The following is an 18,736-nucleotide window of genomic DNA, read 5'->3' on the forward strand; positions in this document are numbered from 1 at the left end:
GTAACACAAACAGGTTTCTGAAGATGAGGACCAGGGTTAGAGTCCCATCCCTACTTGTGAGGGGACACTTCCCTTCCTGAGTGGTGAAGCAGGCTGCAGCTGTCTTATTTTCTCTCTCCTTCACTACTCCACTTGGTTTCTACCATAGAAAAGGAAAAACATGACCACCAAGAACAGTGGGGGTCATCTTGTGGACACTGAGCCTCACAAGAACAAATACATTGGTAACAAAGAAATAAATTAATAATTGAAGAAGCAGACTGTTTATTAGATTAGCTTTACACTGGGGTTCCTATAAATACAACAATAATGTTTTATTAATAATTAAAAGTGTCTTCATCAAGACAGAGTGAGTACTGCTCAGGAATCATTTCGTATCGGAATGAATTTTGAATTGCTGTCAAACTAAAATATGATGATATAATGTACAAGCAGCTGGTTGTTGTGGAAAGAACCTTGACCAGTCAACCAAATAAAGAGAGTTCAAATCCTAGGGCTGCAACTCAAGAATTATGCCTGACATCAGATGCTATCTAACTTCTGTCCACATTTGTGAATTTGAGTAAAATACTCATTCTCTGTTATAGGCATCTCAAGACATGTGTGGATTACTCAGTATAATTACATATAATTACATATAAATGTAGCATATGCTTATGTGTCGAGTGCTCAACAAATGGCAAGTGTTACAGTGTGTCGCTTTCTCACATGCTATGTTATCTTGTGATGCATGTCACTTTGCCAAGAAATAAGCCTGGGCATAGGCCATAACTTACAAATTTTCCTTCCTGAAATAAAATACCTTCAGTTTCTGTTGACTGTACCACTCTCCTGATGTTCAAATATATATTCTTTTCCTGTCTACATTTTAAATTGTGTATCTTTTGTTATAAGGAAATTGAGTTCATTTAAAAATATATATATCCCAGTTGGGCTAAACAATGTGACAAAATTTTAAAATACAGGAATTAAAAAAAATAATTTACATATAAAACACAGAAAATGTACCCCAAATCGTAACATTTTGGATACATGGGTGCTGGAGCATTTCCGCTGGGACACTGAAGGTTGGAGGTCACAATTAGGACATCGTGCTTGAGAATCTAGGGCTGTGTCTGCTGTGCTGCTTCCTGGGCTTGATACATTGTATTTTTTTTCTTATTTTATTTTATTTATTTATTCCCTTTTGTTGCCCTTGTTGTTTTATTGTTGTAGTTATTATTGTTGTTGTCGTTGTTGGATAGGACAGAGAGAAATGGAGAGAGGAGGGGAAGACAGAGAGGAGGAGAGAAAGATAGACACCTGCAGACCTGCTTCACCGCCTGTGAAGCGACTCCCCTGCAGGTGGGGAGCCGGGGTTCGAACCGGGATCCTTATGCCAGTCCTTGTGCTTTGTGCCACTTGCGCTTAACCCGCTGCGCTACAGCCCGACTCCCGATACATTGTATTTTTAAGACTTGAGGAATTTCTGAAATGTCCTTATGGAATTATATTTTAGGGAAAGTTACATTTAATATGTTATTTCTGGGTACTTCTGTTTAATTTACCCTGGTAGCACTAAAGTTCTATGGTATCATGACCAAAAAATATCCTAAGAGATAAACCATCCAGAAAGTTTGTGAAAGTCCTGATAGACATTACTTATGGTTTCTCTACCCATGGTGTCAACTTAAAAAAGAAAAGAAAAGAAAAGAGAAAAAAAAAGGGAAAGAAAAGAAAAGAAAAAGCTATACTTACATGATAATAGGGTTAAAATATTGTCTATTTCTATGGAGCAGAAATAAATTTCTCACTTTTTTCTTGGGCCTGAGTGTTTCATAAAGCCTCAGACACTGAATCCATACGGACCAAGAATGGCAGTGTCAGTGATGAGAAGAATTATCAGGGATAGGAGCAAGACCACACGGTTCTTGCATGTACCAGGCATGATGTTCTACTTACCTTTGATTATCTCCTTTAATACTTCCCAGTGAGGGTTTCTCTTATCCTTCTCATTATTTATGGAGAACAAACTAGCCAGGAACTCTGCCCTTATGCGTTATGAGACTGAGACAAAGCACCCTTAGCCAAGTACCACACAAGTCATTGTGTAAGGGATAAGCTACGCTGGGTTCTTGAATGAAAACTTGCTGTTATGAGGACAGATACATAAACGGGAGTCCTGATACAGTTCATTCAAGATGACATCTTTGGGTAGGGGATGCTCAGGCTGAAATCTAATAAGTGAACTGGCTAAGAAATTGGAGGAGAAATCCTTACATCTTTTCAGCAGAGCCTGAGAGGAGTATGATGATTTTTTTTCTTTCAGTCATTGAGGGAAGATGGAGAATGGGAGGGAGACACTGGAAGGATCATACCTGAGTTGAGCAGACTATAATGCCACTTTAGAATCAGAGTAGTTAGTATTGTAGGTCAATTTAAAAAGATACAATCACTGGAGCCACAGGATAGTGCACTGGTTAGTGGGAGTGCCTTATCATGTCTGAAGCCTAGGTTTGAATTCTGGAACCACATGGAAATATCATGGCGACAGGGGAACTCTAATACTGCTTCCTCCTCCTCCTCCTCCTCCTCCTCCCCTTTATACTCCTCCTTCTCCTCCTTCTCTTCCTTTTCTTTCTCTCTCTCTCTCAATTTTTATAAATGAACACAGAATTCTGACTATGAATGCAAAAATCATTGTAGGGCTGGTGAAACTGCACATATATGAGGGTCCAGCAACATCAACAGTAATAGGTGTGCCGTGTACCTGTGGGTAATAATGATGAGAAGATATCTAACAGTTATTTACAGTAACTTAGGAATGTACTTTTCTAGGAAAAAGAGCGCATTGTCAAATGTAACAGGAAGAACTATGCTTCTTTGACAATGGTACAATTCAATCATTATACAGTATGCTCAAAGTGAAAGGTCAGTGTGAATGCTCGAAATACATCTGTAACTATTAGATACAATGAGTTATCAAGGACTTTACGAAGTTCAAAGTTTTAAGAAGTGCACATCTAGTCCTAAAGTGGCAATTCTGATGCTTCTAAAGAGACAGTGTATGCACGTTTCTCTCGGTGTGACTAAGGTCTGTCAAATACCCTTGAAGAAAATAGTCACTAGTATGGATGAACACTTACAAATTGTGAATTGTCAAAACATCAGTCACACAAAATAAGGCCTCTAAAGAAAGGAACTGATTTAAACAGACCCGTATTCTCCAAGTTTTAGGAATGAATTGATACCCAAAATCAAATAATTAATCAGTCTCCCTCCCAGGATTATGTCTTCAAGTCCTTTAACTTTCATTTACCCATGTTCATGACTGTATTTATCACTACACAATTAATCACTCCAAAGAGCACAGAAAATTGATGATATAAAATATTTTTCACTTGTATAACCAAAACATTAAGTTGAAAAGTTGGCCCATGTCTACAACCTTAGGGAAAATGGTGGTGGATTGCAGTGGGAAGTCTGAAGCTTCAGAACTCTGGTGATGGGAATGATGTGGATTCAAACCCCTGTCAACATGTAATTCTGTAACACAAAAATAAATAAATAATTAAAAAGGAAAGTTAAAAACTATTGGATTGTAAATGACAAGAAGTAAGCGGTTTGGTCGAAGACTATGAAATATGAATAAACCTCATTTTTTGAGAAGGGATGGGCGGTTCTGGACTCAGTAGAGCACACACCATACCATGCGTAAGGAACAGGGTTCGGCCTCAGCCCCCTACCTGCAGAGGCTGGGAGGGGGTCGTTTCATGAGTGGTGAAGCAGTGCTGCAGATGTCTCTCTTTCTCCCTTTCTCTTTTCCCTCTTCCTTCCCAATTACTGTCTGTCTTTATCCAAAACTGAAAGAAAAAAAAAAAGTGAGGAAGGAAGAAAAAAAAAAAGTCTGACAGGAGCAGTGGTTTTGTTCCGCAGGCACCAAACTCCAGTGAGTTTTGTAATTTCTGTGGTGGTGATGACAGCTTGAAAAAAAAAAAAAAGACTTTATGTTTCGGAATCTGTGTGTAAGTCAGAAAAATATACCTAATTTTATATTATTGCTGGATTATAATCGACATTTTCTTTTAAGTTTATTTTACTTCAATCTCTCTCTCTCTCTTTTTTTCCTATCCAGGGAAGACGTGAGGACAGCGAATGTGATTGCTGCTGAAGCTGTCACCTGCTTGGTGATTGACCGAGAGTAAGTCCATTGCTTTACTATGCATATTACAACTACCTGTCACTGGTAAGCACCAGGTCTTTCATTCTAGCTTTGTGATCCCCACCAAGCTACTTAATTATATGATCAGCTTTGCCTCCCTTTGCTCATATGTAAGTTGAGGATAGTGCAGTCGTGAGGAATTATCAGGACATGAGAGGAGATTGTGTATCCAGACACTTTTTATCAGCCAATGCTAGGAATTGATGTAAAGTTTTAGGCAATTCATTCTGATGATAATGTCAATAAAGAATTATTCCTTGGGCATCGGCATCATTTCGTTATATTTTCTCTGCTTCCATTTTTGGAATCCTGTAGTGGAGAGAAGCATTGAAAGGAGATACATTCAGAGAAACCATGTATTGTGCACATGGGCTCTGAAGGTGGTGAGCATTACTGGCCATCTCTGTTGCTTATTGAAACCCGAATCCCTGTTATTATTATTTTTTAATGCCAGAGCTTTGGTTGATGGCCATGCAGGGGATAGAATCTGGGACTTTGCCTCAGGCATGAGAGTCTCTTTGCACACCATTATGCTCTCTACCCCGGCCCCTCCTTTGTATCAGACACCCAGAAACAAAGTCTCCAGTGACACTTTCTTTCATTCCTTCCATATGTCGCCTGTGATCTGAGAGGTGACATGGCAGCAGAACACAGGCCCTGGCAGCAGGGCCTGCTTTGTTTGATCTCCAGCGCTGTAGATTCACAGGCGCTGCAGTGGATGGTCCCCAATCCCTTGTTCTTTCTCTTCCATTCATTTTGTAATAAATCTTTTTTTAAAATGCCACTATTGGGGAGTTGGGCAGTAACGCAGTGGATTAAGCATATGTGGTGCAAAACACAAGGACCGGCATAAGGATCCTGGTTCGAGCCCCCGGCTCCCCACCTGCAGAGGGGTCCCTTCACAGGCGGTAAAGCAGGTCTGCAGGTGTCTGTCTTTCTCTCCTCCTCTCTGTCTTCCCCTCCTCTTTCCATTTCTCTCTGTCCTATCCAACAACGACATAACAACATCAATAACAACAACAATAAAACAACAAGGGCAACAAAAGGGAAAATAAATAAATAAATATTTTAAATAAAAAATGTCATTATTAAATGCTATGGGAAGAATTAAAGAAACCCCACAGGTCCTGATTCTGGGGCTATATGTGAACAGACTGACTAGGGCATATACACTAATGACCATCACGCAAGGAAGTGTGTATAAAGGGCCCAGAACACATCTTGATAGAAGTATGGGAAAGGGTATGACTAGTGTGGAAGAGAGAAAGAACTTATCCGAAAATAAAAGGTATTATTCACAGATTAAGTTGAAGAGACCAAGCACAGGACGGTAAAGGATGAAAACTTGATGTATTCGAATCTATAGCAGCAGATCTGAGATTCAAAAGGAAGAAAGCGGGGAGCACTGGGGGAGGTTGGAGACCTGAGAGACCTGAGTCCCTGTGGTGGACCAAGGTGACACTTTGGCAGAAGGGGAGAAGTCACTGACACCTACCTTGGGAAGACGTGCACATTCTCCCTGACAACAACGATCCTGTAAAGTGACCCTGAAGTTTAAAAAGATGAGATGGTACTGTGAGGCAGATCTGTATGTACAGGAGTAATCTAAATTGAGTTCAGAATAAGAAATACTTAACAGGAACCAGTGAATGACAGCTAATTCTAAAGTGAAGTGTGGTAGATATTGTTCGTAGTGATTTCACAAACATGTCCCGGTGGTCTCTTTAAGAGTGCTGAATTCTGGGAGAAGGGTAATACTGACCCTTTTATGTCAGAAATTAATGTCACAAATACACTATATTTGGTAGACTAGTGTGCGATGGTTTGTGTAAGATGAACTAGAGGGGGAGGTTGGAGTCAGAGTAACTAATTGAGAGTCTATGAATATCAAGGATGATGATGAGATTATGGGAAAATGTATATGAATGAAGAGGTAAGGGCAAAGATCTTATTCTCATTTATCTTAATTGTATTAGTAATTTAATACTGATTTACAAAATCATAAGAGGGATATGATTCCACACTACTCCCACCACTAGAGTTCTTTATCCCCAAGCTCTCTACTGGAAGCTACAGCAGTTTGCCTTAGGTTGTAGCTATGGGTTAACTATTATTTCCACACCTGTATGTCTATATTTGTATAGATTTGAGTATATTGTCCATGCTCCTGTCTTTTTTTCCTTTCCAAGTCACACTTTTTTTCTTCTCTCTCCCGATCTTGATGGAATTGAATTTCAGAGCCCTCTGGTCCTCTTTCCCTAATATTTCTCCTCCACTGGGAGTGTGGACTAACATTCTTCATGGGGTACAGAAGGTGGGAGTTCTGGCTTCTGTAATTGTTTCTCTGCTGGACATGGGTGTTGACAGGTGGATCTACACCCTCAGCCTGTTTATATCTTTCCCTAGTGGGGCAGAGCTCTGGGGAGGTGGGGTTCCAGGATAAATTGGTGAGGTCATAGGGGTCTTGTTAATTATAAAAAGTTAAGGACAATGGAAAAATTAGGGGTTTAGTCAGAATGAAGATTACCTGGAAAGAGTACAGATGAGGAATCAGCCTGAAAGGCACAGTGACACTCTATTAAAAATAGAGGAGCCCGTTTGACATACAGTTTGCATACTCAAGGACAGATAACCTAGAACAGGGAGAATAATGTGGGATGAGAACTTTTATTCAAGTTAGCTGAAAGTTAACTTTATGTAGCACTTATATAGAGCTCACTGCCAAAACTATGAGGTTGAGTAGAATTACATCAAAGAACAGGGAAGAGTTCCAAGTTTAGAATGGGGGAAATTTTTATACTTAAGACAAAGGCAGGGGAAGAAAAAGCTGTGAATAAAACTGAAATATTGCCAGACGGAACATTGTAGGGAATCTCAGAGAGCAAGAGAAGAAGTCAAGAGAGAAAGGCATAGTCAGCAGTTTTAAGTGCCAGTCCTTCTTCTTCTAGTGTTTGCCCTTCTTCCGTAGCCAGTCAACAGCGTCAGGTTGAGCCTGATGTCTGCTTGTTGCTGGCTTTGAAAGTGACTGGGATCCATGTGGATTCAGTCGGCTAGGAAGGGTTGTCAGTTTCCCCAATAAATGGGTACTCATGGGATGCACCACGAGAAGGTCGATCCAATGCATCCCAGTCTAGTGAAAAGTTGCAAGACATACTGGAGGAAACTTAGCAGCCCTGGATTAAAAAAAAAAAAAAGTTTGAATGCAGTGTTAAGACTGAAATTCAGATCTCAAAAGCAGAATAGGCAAGAAGGAAGTCAGAGCACTGAGATAAGTTCTCTCTTTCAAAACAGGCAGGAGAGACAGGAACTCTAAGGATAATCTCTAAGGAAGTCTAAGAATTTCTATAAGTATGACAACCTACCCAGTTGGAAAATAGGGGTTTTACAGAAGATACAACCTTGACATCTACAGAGATTTCACTCCTTGCTATCACTTCACAGTGAATAGTAAGGCCCAGAAATAACCTAGTAAAGCAGATTAAATGAAAATCTGTTATCCCCTTTTTCTAGTTGTTTCATTTTAGTCAAGTCGGTCAAGTGAGACAAGGGTCAAGAGAAACCAGCTGTCTCACAGTCATATTTGTGCTCTGATTCTAACTTTCTTTTTTTTACCCACCCAAACTTAATGGGCAGTGGGAGGTCCATGGGCTATGCCAAATAAAATTCAACACTTAAACTTAAAAGGTGTATTTATTTACTTGTGAACATGAGAGAGAGGAGGGGCTAAGCAGAGCATTTCTCTAATCACATGGTGAGCCAGAGATTGACCTGAAGGGCCTATGCTGCTTTCTAGTCCATCCCTGAGGATGTTCAATACTTGAATCTTGCGGACATCATTGTATGGTGATATATACAAACTGCATACATTCCAAAGACTTGTTTATTTACAAGACAGAGGAGACAGTGCTAAGCAGCAACATGTGAGGAGCCTGGGGGTTGAACCCAGGCTTCCCGAAGGAAAGTTTTTCAGCCTATTTCTGCTATACTTAATTTCTAATCTGTTCCCCTGTGTGCAAAAGTGTGACATTATTGCCCAAATTATATAATGAATTTGAAGATTACTTTAACAATGTAATGGTCTGTAGAGAATACGCAACATGTAGGGTCAGTATTCAATAACTGTGTCTTTCTCCTTAAGGCAGAGGGAGTGATTAGATTTTGCCAGGCTAGCTTTGCGGTTGGGAGAGAGATGATCAGGGACTCATGGCTGAGTGGGACACAGTTCAATCTTTATTGATGAGGAATGCAATGAAAGCTATCTAATCTAATCTCTCTTCATTAGAAAGCCCTGTCCTTTATATCTCCTGAGGAGGAAGTGTCAGGTCGGAAGAGGAAGTATGTAGGATAGGGGGTGGGGAGAAGGAAAAAGCTTTAGAACCAGTGGGGATTAAAATGTGGAAAACAGGAGGTGACTAGGAGAGGGGGCGGAGTGGAAAAAGAGTGTGAACCAGTGGGATTAAACCAGTGCAGGCAAAACAATGATTATGCAAATAGACCACAGCCTCAAACAATGCAACAGAAGGGGTCTTAGAAGCAGAATTTAGAAGCAGACCAACAAGATTTTCTATGTTTTTTTTTTTTTTTCTTTCTCTAACCAATGTGAAATTATCTTCAATATCTATGGAAAGGGCCTTTCTCAAGACCTCTCTCAAGGTGTCTTAGGAGAGAGGTCAAGTTTAAGTTTAAATATAGAAAAAACAGCTTGCATCTAAGACATAAGAAGTGCATGTCTATACTGTTAGGAAAGAAGTTGGGCTTCTCACCAAATGTTTAATTCACACCTTAAAAAGAAAAATCAAACTGCTACTGAAGGATACTGTCAAAAATCTGCTGCAAGTATCTAATTTATGGCCAATTAGGAGAACAGCAGGGCTTCATCCCCTGCCAGCAGATGGCCGACATTAAAACTGTCAACAGAAGACACTTCTTTCACAAATTTACAAGTGAGGAATCATATTACATAAGCCAGTGATTATGCTGTGCCATCCCAGAGGGAGAGATAAAGAACATTATTGTAACTAATCATACAAGTCAACATTTTCTTTAAAAGCAGCTTATTGATAAACTAAAAGGTGGAAAATAAAGACACAGTTTCCTTAAATAATAATAATAATAATAATCCTCAGAGGACTGCTGTTTCTCAGGCTGATCTTTATCTTCATTATTTTAAGTGATCACAAAGCTGGTGAAAATTTTTAGTAAAATGTCTTTGTCTGGGCCAGAGAGATAACCCACCAGACAGAGTATCTGTATTGCCATGGATAGGTCCTACATTCACACATCTGATGCTATAATTTCTCTTCTTCTTGGTTATTATTTCTCTAAGTGGAGAGAGTGTGACCAGGAGTAGGGAAATCCTGCATGTAGGGGACCCTGGTTCCATTGCATAAAAGAAAAGCATTAATTTAACACAACAATTGATTCTCACTAAGGAACTCCTTGAGTATATAAAGCCACTATATTTTTATATAGTAAAAATACCTTTAGCCTCTTTTATCGTGGAATTCATGAAAATCAGTGAAGTACAGGATAGCTTTTGGTAATCAGTCATGCAATGTCCATTTACTCATTGCCATGAGAAGTCATTGGTGAATCTTGAAGTTCTTTTTTAGGAGTTGAAGTCATTGGTAAAGGCAATGCCTTGACTACTAGTAAATATTTTCAGAAGTCCATGTCTTCTAGGAGATTAATATCTAAACTGGAATCTGAACTCTGTCCTTGACATATTACGTAGCTCCAAGTTGCAGCCATCCTGATTATGAAACTTGAAGTATCTTCATCAACAGTGATCTCAGGTCTCTGTGTGTCCTTTTCTGCCCACCTGCTGCTCTGCTTACCTGTTTTCCCAGGACAAGACTTTCTAGATCTCTTTTGGAATCAACAACTGAAAAGTGATGCCTGACACACATTGAGGCCAACCTGAGCTTTGCTTAGTTAGTGTTTGGGCCACAGTGATTAATTTTGGTCATTCCTAGAATTGTTAAACTAAAGTGAGATCTTATTATCTTTTACTAACATTTTGTTAGTGATATAATAATGTCTAACAAGATTTTAAGATAACGGGTACAATTCTACATAGTTCCCATCATCAGAGTTCCCTGTCTCATCCCTCCCATTGGAAGCTTCCCTATTCTTTATCCCTCTGGGAGCATAGACCAAAATTCTTTAAGGAGTGCAGAAGGTGGAGGGGATCTTTGTACCTTGTTATAGTTTAACTGAACTGACTTGTTCTTTCTCTCTTTCTTTCTTTCTTTCTCTCTTTCTTTCTTTCTTTCTTTCTTCCTTTCTTTCTTTCTTTTTAAATATTTATGCCCTTCTGTTGCCCTTGTTGTTTTATTGTTATAGTTATTATTGTTGTTATTGATGTCATTGTGTTGGATAGGACAGAGAGAAATGGAGAAAGGAGGGGAAGATAGAGAGGGGGAGAGAAAGACAGACACCTGCAGATCTGCTTCACCACTTGTGAGGCAACCTTCTTGCAGGTGGGGAGCTGGGGGCTCGAACCGGGATCCTTACGTTGGTCCTTGCTCTGAATCCTCTGTGCTACTGCCTCACTCCCCAAACTGGCACTTCTTTAAAAGGCTGCGATTAAGGCCAGACTTGGGATGCTAACCTTTATTCATTATCAAAGTTAATGATGATTTGTGCTTTCGGGTACTTGGATTACTAACATGAAAAGATGCCCATACCATATAGAATAGTCAGGTGTAAAACAAATAAGACTGCATCTACAAAATTCATTTTCTGGACTAGGTAGTGCAAGTAGGTCCCAGGAAGCCCTCTGTATCAGGTCTTACTGTCTTAGAGGAGATGGACACAAGTGGATTAGATAGTGATTGTCCATTTTATCTCAGGGAAGGTGTGACCAGTAATTTTCTGGTGGAGTCTAAGACTTGCTGAAGTTCACAAAGAAGAGAAATACATCACCTTATTTCCAACTAAGGTGGTTCCTAATGATAAGAATTTTCAATTTTAAGTTCAAGAGAGAAGCCATTAATAAGATTTGAAACAGAGGTAAAAGCACCTTTCCTGTGAATGACCATGTAGTAAATATTATATATTCTGGTCTTCTCAACTGCTTGAGTTTGCAGCCCAAGACAGTGAGTAAGTGAACGAACATGTAAGTATTCCAGGAAAGCTTTAATCTAGAGACAGATAGCTATTTCTTAATGTTATATTCACATGAAAATACACTCAATACCTTTTATTTTATTTCTACCATTTAAAAATGTAAAGATGACTCTTCGCAGTTGGTCATAGGAAAATAAATCAGACAATATGCTGAGCTTGGCTTGTGAGCCATACTTTGCTAACCCCTGACTTAAACCATATAGATGATTTAAGTCTCATCTCACTTTATCCTGTTTTGGGCCTCATCTATTATGTTCTAATTTCAGTGGAAGTATATATATATATTTTTTTTTATTTTATTTTTATTAGTGATTTAATATTGACTTACAAAATTACAAGATATCAGGGTTGTAACTCTGCACCATTCCCACCACCAGAGATCTGTGTCCACATTCCCTGCATTGGAAACTGCATTAGTCCTCCCAAGGTCATGGATATGGGCTGGTTATTATTTGATAGCTAGCTGTTGGTCTATCTGTCTATCAATCTATCCATGGGCTGGCTATTATTTCGATAGCTAGCTGTTGGTCTGCCTATCTATCTATCTACCTATCTATCTAAATATTTATGGGCTGGCTATTATTTCTATAGCTAGCTATTGGTCTGTATCTATCTATCTATATTTTTTTCTGCCCATTTTTCCTATGGTCATGCCTACTACTTCCAAGTGTCATTCTTTTTATTTATTTTTTTATTTTTCCTCTTCTCTCTCAGAGTTCTGATGGAGTTGGAGTTCTGGGTCTTCTGGTCATCCTCCCCTATCATTTCTCCTCCTCTGGGAGTAGGGACCAAAATCCTTTATGGAGTGGAGAAGGTAGAAAGTCTGGCTTCTGTAGTCGCTTCATGGCATAGGTGTCAGCAGGTTGATCCACACCCCCAGACTGTTTCTACAGTTCCCTAGTGGGGTAGGGCTCTGGAGAAGTGAGGTTTCAGGACATATTCGTGGGGTCATCAGCCCAGGGAATTCAGGATGAAATCATAGCAGCATCCACAACTTTATGGCTAAAGGGTGGTAAGATATAGAGTCGGAAAAAAAAGATGTTTAATAAATAGGAATCAAAAAGGAGGAATAGCACAGGTAAGAATGGGGATTTTAGTGTGATAAGAATCTAGGAAGTCTATTTTTAGATGTGTTCCTAGGGGCTTGTGACTGGTAATTTTTGCCTGAGCTTGAAGGCAGACTAAAATATTATCTGGGAAGATGGCATCAAGGTTGTGAATAGGACAAGAAAGCTGCATTAGGGCAGAGAGTAGCCCCAAAACTTGAAGAAAGTATATAAAGTATATAAATACAATAGACTGTTTACCATATTATTCTAGTGTAAGATCAATATTTATTCATATTTAGCACATGAGCCAGTGTGGCCTCTGAGTCCCTGTCAGTCTGAGCTCACAGTCCATGGTCACAGGATGGAACATTCTAGGCTACTCCCATTTCAGGACCCGTCTTCCTCGAGGGGCAGAGTAGAAATGACAGGGTGCGATCGAGAGTAACGCCAAGATAGACTGGCTGGGCTTCATGCCGGATTCTCGTATTGTCAAGCTGCACATTAAGCTCACGCGAGGCCAAGGCATGGTGTAGATGGAAAACAGATGATACCGTTTTTGCAGTGCTAGGGATTAGTCACCATTTTTTACATTAATCAGATATCAGAGACATGTCTTTCGTGAGTGTTTCCTCGAGGATGTCAAACTTGGATGCCTGAGTTGCACAGCAGATGTCATCGGCGTAGATGAACTTCCTTGAAGAAGTTTCTGGAAGGTCATTGATGTAAATATTAAATAGCGTAGGAGCCAGAACTGAGCCCTGGGGGAGGCCACTTAAGACAAGTCTCCATCTGCTAGACTTGTCACCCAGATGCACCCGGAATCTTCTGTTTTGGAGAAGAAACGATATAGTGTTGGCCACCCATGGAGGCAGGCATCTTGAGATCTTGACTAGGAGACCACGGTGCCAGACCGTGTCATAGGCTTCTGTGAGATCAACAAAGACAGCACCCGTCTTACGATCATCATCTCTGGCATTATGCTATTCCACTGCAGAATACTCTGCCCCAGTATGGTTCTGTAGCCCCCATGTCCACTTGGTCAATTCCAAATTATATTCCTCCATGAGGATAATTTCTGGAACCATCCGTTCCACCCTGGTTCCATGGCTGCCAGTTCTTAGCAACATCGCCCCGCCAGATATTCTTCGAGATGCGGCATCATCTAAGTTCATTTCCCACGTCTATGCTCGACCGGACCTACCAATATACGCGGATATCTTCGCCCACCCTGTCCAACGCTTGACGTCTCGTCACCCAATCTGGTCCCCTACGCCTACACTGAACTTCTCTGTTCCAGACTCTTGGAAACAGAGTTGGCAGTCAGATGAGGTAAAGAACAAACACCTCATCACAGACCCCTGCAAGCGTCAACCCGGCTTTGACCTAGCACGTTATGATTGGGCCCTCCTCAATCGCTATCGAACAGGCCATGGACGGTGCGCCGCTATGTTCCATCGCTGGGGAGCCAGAGACGACCCGAACTGCCCCTGCGGCTCCAGACAGAGTATGACCCACATAGTCAACGACTGCCACCTCTCCAGATTCAAAGGAGATCTCGAAACTTTACATCAGGCTCAACCTGACGCTGTTGACTGGCTACGGAAGAAGGGCAAACTCTAGAAGAAGAAGAAGAAGAAATGGCAAGGGAGACACCTTACTGCCTAGGCTATTCATTAACCACTAGAACTTATTATTTCTGATTTTATTTACTTATTTATGTGCTAAGAATAAGATAATTTGGGAAAGGAAGAAGAGAAAGAGAGCCAGAGAGAGAAAGATACCTGCACCATTGCTTTACAGCTAGTGAAGCTTCCCCCTGTAGATAGAGGCTGGGTCTCTGAACCCTGATTCCTGCACGTTGCAGTCCACACCCTCAGCCAGGTGTGCTACAGCCTAGCTTCTCAAGACTTCCCTTTAAATAAGGTCTGTACATGAAAATGTTGATTTTACAATGCCTTCCGGTTTGGTTTATTTATTTAGTTTATTTAGTTACTTCTTATGATGCTTCATTATGCAGAAAAATACAATCATAATGCAAATTGTTCTTGCAAGGAGACATCTCCATTGCTAGTTAACTGTTACTCAAAGAAATGCTTAGCGAATCCTAGGAAAAGGAAGGGTGGAGTTACACACACAAGGGTCAGATTTATCTGGTTTATCCACTAGTCTTATCTTTTCTCCACTCTGTCCACCATCTTCACTCTTCCGTGGACAGCACTCATTCATCTTCACCCTTCCATGGGCTATACTCATTCATCTGTACCAATGGCATACTTTCTCTCACTCATTAACACATGCACATACTGTTTCTGAGCCTTGTGTGTGTAACTCCACCCTTCCTTTTCCTAGGATTTGCTAAGCATTTCTTTGAGTAACAGTTAACTAGCAATGGTGATGTCTTCTTGCAAGAACAATTGGCATTATGGTTGTATATTTCTGCAGAATGAAGCTTCATAAGAATTTGAAAGAATTTAGACTATCAAGTGTCATGAGGTTAGTGGGAAAGATACCACAAAGACATTTGGGGGGCAGCAGAAAAATTATTTAGTTTTTGTTACTAAAACTTCACTGCTTCATGAGGATTTTATCATATGGAGACAAAGAAAGAGGGGTCCGGGCAGTTAGTTGCATATTCAATTAAGCGCATTCACATAGTACTAAGCCAAGAACGCACACACGGACCTGGGTTCGAGCCCCAGCTCCCACCTGCTGGGGGTCCACTTTACAAGCGGTGAAGTAGGTCTGTAGGTGCCTGTCTTTCTCCCCCCCCCTTTCTCTCTCTCTCTCCATCCTTTCTCAATTTCTCTCTGTCCTATTCATGAAAAAAAAATTAGAAAGAATTTTTTTTTAAAAAAGGGAAAAAATGGCCACCAGGTGCAGTGGATTCATTGTGTTGGCACTGAGCCCTAATGGCAACCCTGGAGGCAATAAGTAAATGAATACATAAATAAATAAATAATAAAATTTACAAAGAGAGACAGAAGGTGAGAGAGGAAGACAGCACTGCACCATAATTTCCTCCAGGGCTGTAGGGTCTGGGCTTGACCCTGTGTCTGGGTGGAGGAGGACACAGCAGACATTTTCCTGGGTGACTGGTGCTGCCTCATATACAGCAGACACTCCAGGTGATCCTTCTGACCCCATCAGCAAGTCCCTTCCCTGAAAGCCTTTATACCTTTATACCCAATGGCATTTGCCCCACCCGGGGCCCCTGTATCTCTTTCATTGTACAGATTGCACTGCTGTGCAATTGTGCATGTCACAGTGGCTGCAGTCACGTGACTTAACTCATCAGGTGATACACTGAAACTGGCTCACAACCTCAGCATTGTGATAACCTAAGGGCATGTTATTGTGGCTCATTTTCTAGAGTGAAATCTGGGGGTGATATGAGGATATTGGCAGGCTGATCAGGAGAGAAAAAAATCTGCCTCACTCCAATGCTGCCAGCTGTGATCCTTGGAGCTTGTATTTGTTATTATGCAGATGTTATCCATGGGCCACACTTTACCAAAGAGGGGATATCTATCTATCTATCTATCTATCTATCTATCTATCTATCTATCTCATCTATATCTATATCAATCTATCTCTATGTATATCTATATCTATATATCTATATCATCTATATCTATATCATCTATCTATATATCTATACCTATACCTATATCATCTATATCTGTATATCTATATATATGTCTATCTCTCTATCTCTCTCTATATATAAAATGACAGGAGGGAAATAGTCCAGAAGGATAGAAGGGAGACACTAGATAGTGGTTCGTATTTCCCTGAGTGTGTATGATCAAGTAACAGAATAATTACACTTTCATTGAAAATAAAATGTATCTGCGGACAAGTACTAGAAGTTTAAAGTCACAAAAAGTGGTTTCTGACACAACTATTATGTCTGCCTATTCTAGTTCCTTCCCTTTTTTTAATTAGTGATTTACAAAATTACAAAATAAAAGGGATACAATCCACATTGTTCCCGCCATCAGAATTCTGTGTCCCCGTCCCCTCCATTGAAAACTGTAGTGGTTCTCCAAAGGTCACAGATATAGGTTAACTATTATTTCTACAACTATCTACCTGTATATCTAACAATCTATCTATCTATCTACCTATCTACACACACACACACACACACACACACACACACACACACACACACACACACGCCCATTTTTTTTTAACATGGTTCAATCTGATCTTCTCTTCCTTTCTAAGTTATACCTACACCTATTACTACTTCCAAATGTCCTTCCTTTTTTTCTCTTTTCTCTCTGGGTTCTAATGGGATTGGGTTTCAGAGACCTTTAGTCATCTTCCCCTAATATTTCTCCCTATTTGGGGATATGAACCCAAATTCTTTTTTTTTTTTTTTTTAACTGGAGCACAGAGCACTGCTCAGCTCTGGCTTATGTTGGTCCAGGGGATCAATCCTGGGACTTTGGAGCCTCAGGTATGAGAGTCTCTTTGCATAACCATTATGCTATGTACTCCTGCCCTGGACCCAAATTCTTTATAAGGTGCAGAAGGTAGGAGTTCTGGTTCCTTTTTATTTTTAAAAAAATTATTTGTTCCCTTTCATTGTCCTTGTTTTATTGTTGTAGTTATTATTAATGTCGTTGTTGTTGGATAGGACAGAGAGAAATGGAGAGAGGAGGGGAAGACAGAGAGGGGGAGAGAAAGATAGACACCTGCAGACCTGTTTCACCATCTATGAAGCGACTCTCCTGCAGGTGGGGAGCTGGGGGCTTGAACCCGGATCTTTATGGTGGTCCTTGCGCTTTGCGCCACGTGTGTTTAACCCGCTGTGCTACAGCCCGACTCCCAGGATTTCTGGTTTCTGTAATTGTTTTTCCACTGGACATAGACATTGGCAGGTGGATCCACACCCTCAGGCTGTTTCCATTTCCCTGATTGGGTAGGTCTCTGAAGACTCTAAGTTTGGGGGCTGCTCAGGGAAGTCAGGATGGAATCATAGTAATATCTGCAAGTTGGTATCTGAAAGGCAGTAAATTATGAAACAGGACAAAATGTTTAATACACAGGAACCAGAAAAGAGGAGTAGAGCAAGTGAGAACATGGATTTTAGGCTGACAAGAAGCTAGAAAGTCTGTTTCAGGTATTTTCCTATGACTTTAGTGATTTTTGCCTAAGCATGACAGTTAACATGGAGGTGGGCTAAAAATATCGTCTGTGAAAATGTAGTAAGAGTTGAGAATAGAACTAGAATGCTGGGTAAGGGCAGAGAGTAGCTGCCAAAATTGAAAGATCATCTAAATACAATGAACTGTTTACATTTAACATTCCTGATGGAGATGACCAATGATGGTGGAGAGAGGGGTCTGCTAGAGGTCTAGGCCCATTGTACCTCTGAGGGAATCCCAGGATTCCCCCAATTGGGTCCAAGTTGATGGGGTAGCCTAGTGTATTTTTTAAAATAATTTTTATTTATAAAAAGGAAACACTAACAAAAACCATAGGATAAGAAGGGTACAACTCCACACAATTCCCACCACCAGAACTCTGTATCCCATCCCCTCCTCTGATAGCTTACCTATTCTTTATCCCTCTGGGAGTATGGACCCAGGGTCATTATGAGGTACAGAATGTGGAAGGTCTGGTTTTTGTAATTGTTTCCCTGCTGAACATGGGTGTTGGCAGGTAGATTCATACTCCCAGCCTGTCTCTCTCTTTCCCTAGTGGTACAGGGCTCTGGAGAATGGGAGCTCCAGGACACATTGGGTCCTCTGCCCAGGGAAGTCCTGTTGGCATCACTGTAGCATTTGGAACCTGGTGGCTGAAAGAAGAGTTAACATATAAAGCCAAACAAATTATTGACTAATCATGAACCTAAAGGCTGGAATAGTGCAGATGAAGATTTGGGAGTCTCTGTTTTGTAGATAGCAGGACTATTTTAGTTACATTCCAAAGGGCCCATGACTATACTAGTGTTTTTTTTTTTTTTTTTTCTGAGCCTGAGTACTTTTAAAAAATAAATAAATAACTTGTGTCCGAAATCTACACAATCGGGCCTTGGAAACACCCCTGACAGAGAGTCAGAAATCCCAGAAGTAATCTGAAGAAGCTACTCACTGCTTGCTCTGCTGACCCCCATGCACTGGAATAGCCAAACATTGTAGACTTTCCAAGAAACTATAGTGTTCAAGTCCGTTATTGTTACAGTGTTTGCCCAGTGCTCTCTGCTGGCAAAATATCAGCTCCAGTTAGAAAAAAAAATCGAATAGAGCCAAGATCTGTCTTTATGGGACAGTTAAAAAGTGAATTTATAGCTGAAAGGAAATACACAATAATACAGATTCCAGACCGAGTTTCTGGTGTCAAG

The 18,736-nt window shown here is 40.5% G+C and overlaps 1 protein-coding gene across 2 annotated transcripts in view; it reads left to right on the forward strand.

Moving 5' to 3' along the window:
* Nucleotides 1-18,736, forward strand: part of PRKG1 (protein kinase cGMP-dependent 1) — a 1,377,090-nt gene that overhangs the window by 1,207,009 nt on the left and 151,345 nt on the right. For both annotated transcript variants that reach the window (XM_007520749.3, XM_007520748.3), the window contains exon 8: nt 4,115-4,180. In XM_007520749.3, the coding sequence (XP_007520811.1) occupies nt 4,115-4,180 (66 nt within the window). The remainder of the gene's footprint in view (nt 1-4,114; nt 4,181-18,736) is intronic.

The sequence above is a fragment of the Erinaceus europaeus genome, chromosome 1, assembly GCF_950295315.1.
Source record: "Erinaceus europaeus chromosome 1, mEriEur2.1, whole genome shotgun sequence".
In the NCBI taxonomy this organism is placed as follows: Eukaryota; Metazoa; Chordata; class Mammalia; order Eulipotyphla; family Erinaceidae; genus Erinaceus; species Erinaceus europaeus.